Below are 6366 nucleotides of genomic sequence, written 5' to 3'. Positions count from 1 at the left end.
TGTGGTGACACTTCACAATACAGACGCCTGCTGGCATTTACTTAGTATCACTGAATCACTTGTAAAGCATTTCTGTTTGGTAGAGTTTGTCAGTTTTTTCTCACCGTCCAGTGCTTTGTGTAATTTCTTCTCCCCTGTTTTTTTGTAGTCTTTTGTTTTTCGGATTGTAAAGCTATCAGTATAATTATCAGCCAAAATGTTCAACATAAAACAATATGTTTAAACTTAGGAAGGGTCCAATGCAAATTCTCAACTACCGGGCGATTTAAACCATTGTCATTTGTGGCATCTCCACAGACAGTGTAAACTACACCCATATTCTATCATTCAGATTTCTTTTTAATCCCAAACACACAATCTAAATAAAATATAAAATAAAAAGAAGAGGATAATACTAAGCAAATACCAGTGGGACCACAGTGCCGTCAAGTGCAACCAAAGCTGCTCCTGGCTGAATTTGTAAACATTTAATGCATTTCAGGGGGGTCTGCAACTCATTGAGCCCCCTCCCCCTCCCCCCCTCTATAGCTCAGTCCTGTGCTTCCTTCAAAACCACACTTTTTTGTTACATCCCCTCTCAGTTTTTTCCCTTCTTCTTTGTTTGTGTGTCGACAGCGATTGTCTGTCGCTCACTGTAATCTGGCCCAGTACTGACCCAGGTTATGACCCATGCCCTGCTGATCGGCTCCTGGAACCTGGACCGGCACGGAAACTCCAGGCGATATGAGCCCTGAACAAGAGAGAGGGAGAAGAAGAAGGAAAAAAACAATTTGAATTTTTTCTGTGTATTTCATGAACAAAGTGTTACCCTCAAACCAACCCACTCACCAGTGTTGGAGTTGGCCGAGGACGGGGTCTGCAGATGAGGTGAGGAGTACGCTGACGAGTCAAAGCTGCGCGGGGCAGAGGGGGACGGAGGTAACATGCAGGAGTAAGAAGAGGTTGACTGGGGAGCAAGAGACTGAGAAGGGGGCAAAGGAGTGGAGGAAATGGGGAGAGGATTTGGGTTAAATTTTGTACTGAAACAACAACAACAAAAATCACTATAGTATCTAAGAAAACTCTCTTTTCAAGGTTGTCAGGAGCCATTCTGCATACTGCACCACGTACTGCACTGTAAAAGGCAAGTAGTGACAGCATGGTTTCAGTTTAACCACATGGAGGCGCTAGAGTAGTGTTTTGTGGCAGAAGCAGCAGCCCACATTCTTTGGATTACATTATGCAAAATGATGTCTCTTTTTTTTCTGATCTTAATGTTTTGCTTATCCTTTTTTTTTCTTCTTCCATTGATACCGTGTTATTTAATATTCTTGTTTTTTTTACTATTGCTTTTGTTAGAGGAAGCTGCTGGATATTCAAATAAAGGAGAAACAATTACTGAAACCAGAACCATATTAATAAATTTTATTCAATGCACACAGAAGTAAAATAGTTTAATGAGTCGCGGTGTGCAGGCGATTCAGTTCGTCAATTGTACCGGTTTTGAAGCTAGTGCGTGACTTTTCATAGAAGAGGAAGACATGTAATAAAACAATATATGTGTGTATTTTCATGCTGCTGCTGTTGTTCTGTTGGCTTGGACGATCATTTGGCACAATCTGATAAATGTGGACGATAAAAGCTGTCTCTTTGTCCCCAACAAAGGAAAAATATCCAAGCGTTTCTAAATGTATATTGTAACAGCTGCTTCTGCCTCTTTAAAAAAATGTACTGTTTGATACACTGTATAATTCACATATTTTCCAATTTGCTTCCTTCCTGTGTTACATTTAATTCCTCTGTATTGTTTGTATTATTACTATAAATTTGAATTATTACTATTTATTACTATTAGTAGTTTTAATGAGAATGAGAAGTTTCATTATTTAATTATTAATCGTGGAAGGAGTAATCATTAGCATTCCCATTAACAATCTGCAGTAGTATTTATTAATTTATCTATTCTTTTTTTGTTATCCTATGATTCATACTCTGGACAGGTCATGCCCTGTGACGATGACCTGCTTCGATAAAGTTTGGAAGGTGCTGATGAATGATGAATGTCCAACCTGGACTCCGGATGAGAAGACGGACAGGGAGCTGTAGCTGGGCAGGGACGACTCAGCCTGACTCAACATGGACCCTGGAGAGAGACACACACAGCGAGATGGTAAGCATACTCACACTATCACACACACACACACACACACACACACACACACACACACACACACACACACACACGCACGCACGCACGCACGCACACACACACACACACACACACACACACACACACACACACACAAACACATACACTCACACATTTACACACGCATGTGCTGGAAACATCTCTCAGTGGGAACGTTGTAATATAGATGTGCTCTAATGGAGAAACTGATGCTTTGCCTGCCTAAAAATGTCAAGCAAGTTAACTGAGTGAGTTTCTAATTATAAACTAGTTATATATTTCTGTCAGAAAACATATACATCATAGATGGCAAATTTAAACCCTTGCTTTGGGTACTTCTAATGTGAGAAATTAAGGAAAAAAGCATGCACACATCAAAATCAGAGAAAGTAACAATAACTAAAAGTGACCTGGTGTGTACCTGAACTGCTGCCGTGCTGCTGATGATAGACAGACGTGTTGAAGGATGTGGTCAGAGGGGCTTGGCTCTGTGAACAGGAAGTCACGCCCCCTGACCTCCTTTGATTGCGCAGCTTCTCCTCCCTCCTCCATTTGGCTCTTCGGTTCGAGAACCACACCTGTCAATCAAAAAGTTATCTTAATCATGTAAAGGGGTATGTTAGACAATGTCTTTATTTTACTTGTAATGAAGAGAGTTCGGTTACCTGTATCCTGGCCTCTGGTAGATCAATCTTATTTGCCAATCTCTCCCGTGCAAAGACATCTGGGTAATGTGTCCTTTCAAACTCTGTGGAGGACATTAAGTAATGTCAAACACACAATGCGAGTCTTTATCGAATGCAACAGGACTACTGCAGAGCAGCTCGTCCGATGACACCTCGCTGTGCAGCGTTAATGTATTTTGCATTAATTTGTGCATCTATCGTTATGAAAAGAAAATGTAGCTTTATATTAAAATGAAATGACTTTCCAATCACCTAATAATTATGTGTTATTATGTTTGACAGATGTTAACTTGCTTATCAGGCAATGGCGGCTTGAGATCATTGTCACTAATTACCTTGTCATTGGAATATACAAATGGAGGAAGCCGAGATGTATCCTTACATATATTTGAAATATTTATCTGTTGCACTTTGTATGAATTATTTATCATCATGGGACACGCAGAAATTAAAGGATTCAAGTCGAGATGCTGCCTAAGCACGTACGCTGACTGAAACTAAACAGAAAGAAAATCAGGTTCTCTCTAAATTCCCACTCATCATCAAAAGCTTTGATTTCATCTGATTGTGACTCAGTGGTTGTTTAAAATAATTTTTAATTTTTGTTGTCTGTAACAGTTGTCTGAGTTTGTAACAGTGTTCAATATCTCAGTGTTGCAAGTTGGAAGACAATAATTTAATTTGTTTATTAGCTTGTTATGATTAATGTTTAACTTTGCACTCACATGCATTGTTGTTTCTTAGCAGCAGTTAATATTTGGTACTTTTGTGAGTGAGACTTTCTGTATCAGAGTTAAATTTTCTCATTGTGGCAGTTAATTGCTAGTTGACAAACTGCTGACATTTTTGTTGTTGACAAGTCGAAACGAGAATATGCCTCACCCTCTAACTGACAGTCTGACTCATCCTAATAAACTCTGAGGTTTAAGGTCTGGCAATGGAGGCGTTTCCTTATAGATTTATCTGTCTGCACTTCTGATGCTTAAAATTAGTTCAGCATGCCAATAAAATGTCAAGAGACGGAAACCAAAACAAATAAATCACCTTAATATTCAGTTTAAGACAGACTTGGTTACATCTGAAAAGGCAGTCGATTGGGTGATTGGTTTTATTATTTGTTGTTGAGCATATAATATCAAATGACTAGCAGTGTTGGTAAATAATTAAAGTTCTCACTGGTAACACATGGTTAATAGGTCCGTATTGCACAAAGACAACAGACAACAACGATGGCTTTATAATTTGAGTCGGTTTCACAAATTGTTATAATTGGCTTGGTTATAATTGGCGTCTGTGTCAACACATGATTGTTATTGTGCCTTGGCCGTGCACTGAGGTCAGTGTACCTCATTAATGTCATTTGCACGGAGTGACCACAGTGATACATTTCCACTCGGCTGCACAGTGGACATTGCGTCCTTATTTAGCTCAAGGGTCCACTGCAGCCATATCCAGTCAAGGGTGGCTTTCTGATCCCTCTCAGCGCAGGCTACTACGGGCCGCAGATCTTAATGCATAATACAACCACAGCAATGATGTGTTTGCAAACCTCTGCTGTGCTCGCTGCCAGAGGCCATTTGGAGTGGATATATTTATGGAGTTATGATTCTTGGTGATTTGCATCTGGAAGTGATCATGGGTCGCACGGCTTGCAGGGATGCATAAAAGTCCCGTCAAAATAATTCTAGTGTTTCATGTAGCTTAAATCAGCAGACAGGCACCAAACCTGATAAACAGACTGATGTTTTGCGTGCCATGTTGTTCATTTCACATATTTATGTCTCTGTCTATTTACCAAAAAGCTGTAAAAAGGGGTGTAATAACATAGGTGTCGTCAAGCTGCGACATGGAAACACTCTGGTCTTGCTTGCACCCATGGAGGGCAGCGATTGGCTGAAATAAAAGCAAGGAAGAGAGTGCTGTGTTGTGCGTGATTCAGTGGCCCTGACCTTTCTCCAGAGCCTCGATCTGCTCCTGTGTGAAGCTGGTCCTGTTCCTCTGCAGCTTCCTCTTGAGCTGCAGCCTCAGCTGAGACTCCTCGCCCTCGTCCCTGTCCACGGGGACTCCTCCTCCTCGGCCCGTGCCCCCTCCTCCCCTCGCCTCTCCCCCCATGCTGCCCTCTGTGTCCAGCAGACAGCCTTCAGACACTGGCAGGGAGGAAGGTGACAAAAGAGATGTGAGAGCGTCAATATAAAATTACTACCTCGAAGCATCGTCATTTTGTTTTTTACATTTTTTAGAAATAACAAAAGTGTGAGGTTCATGCTTTGGACTAACAGGAACTTGGTGAGACATCTAAAGATGCCAATGAGCTACTGCGATAACATGATGATGTTCGAGTACCGGCCATATGTTAAGAAGTCCCCCCCTCACCTGTGCTGTGTTGCGTCTGAACGCCAGTTGGGTCATGGTACCAGTTGTTAGGCCCACTCCAGTTTGAGCCGCTCTGCAGGTTCAGCATGGTTAACTTCTCATACATACTACGAGTGTCCAGACCACCATGAAGAGAAATGAAGCAGTCCCGTCCTGTGCTTGTCCGCCAACGTTTACTGTCACCTATCGGCTCCTGTCCCCCCTTCCCTGGCTCCTCCAATGCTTCCTCTGGAGAGGCGGGGTGACACGGTGGGGGGGCGAAGGGGAGAAGAAGAAGAAGAAGCAGAAGAAGGAGGGGTTCATATCGCATGAGTTCACACATGGTCGGCATTGTGGCGAATTAGCCTCATGATGACAGACAGAAATAGAGTTTGTTACATGCTCGCTGTCGTAACGTGTGTGTGTTATACATTGGTATGCTAGTATGCCATTGGGAGCTTAGGTACATTAGAACCCACTCTGAAAGCCGTGACATTTATTATGCTACTTGCTTTTAACTCCATCTTTGACTAGAGAGCCTGAACATGCACGCGCACACACACACACACAAACACACACACACACACAGACTAATACATGCATGAAAAAACACAAATTTAAACACACCCAAAAACTGGTATCGCACACACACACACACACACAACCAGTGGATTTGTATACAAGATCTCCCATAAAACATTCGGACCAAGCCTATGTTTAACTTTAAGTATAATACATAAGTGCTCATATATGTCCATAGCCATTATTATCGGCACGACTAAATATATTTAAATCTGAGACGAAAAAACTTCTCCACTTTACTCATACCTAATCTTACATTCCTCCTTTAATTTTATAAATGTCCACTTTGGATAATCAGAAATGGGATGCAAAGGTTTGTCAATAACGAGGCGAATGTCACAAACTACTGCAGTGGCACGAATGTCAAAGGTCAAACCGCATTCATTTGAGTGAAGCAGCCCGCGGAAAACAACAATTTTGTCATGCGATTTTCAGTTTGATGCTAGAAAAATATTTTATGAGCAGTGTTGGCAGTATCCTCGTCAATTCCAAAGTCCATGTTAAAAAAGTGATCCCGGCACCGAAGGATACACACAAAAGCACTAGATTTATTTTTAATTTTTTTGCAAAACTTACCAA

The 6366-nt window shown here is 41.4% G+C and overlaps 1 protein-coding gene across 1 annotated transcript; it reads right to left on the bottom strand.

The window, feature by feature from the left end:
- Positions 1-629: 629 nt before the first annotated feature.
- Positions 630-5332, bottom strand: pax10 (paired box 10; the record flags this gene model as incomplete). The annotated part of the gene is made up of 7 exons (XM_080049296.1): positions 630-730; positions 829-961; positions 2049-2122; positions 2589-2745; positions 2833-2915; positions 4803-5000; positions 5227-5332. 7 exons carry the CDS (start codon positions 5330-5332, stop codon positions 630-632), a joined length of 852 nt encoding a protein of 283 aa, XP_079905422.1.
- Positions 5333-6366: the final 1034 nt, after the last annotated feature.

Source organism: Ammodytes marinus (assembly GCF_949987685.1).
Source record: "Ammodytes marinus genome assembly, chromosome: 20".
NCBI classification, from domain to species: Eukaryota; Metazoa; Chordata; class Actinopteri; order Uranoscopiformes; family Ammodytidae; genus Ammodytes; species Ammodytes marinus.
This window is presented reverse-complemented; position numbering and strand designations above follow the sequence as displayed.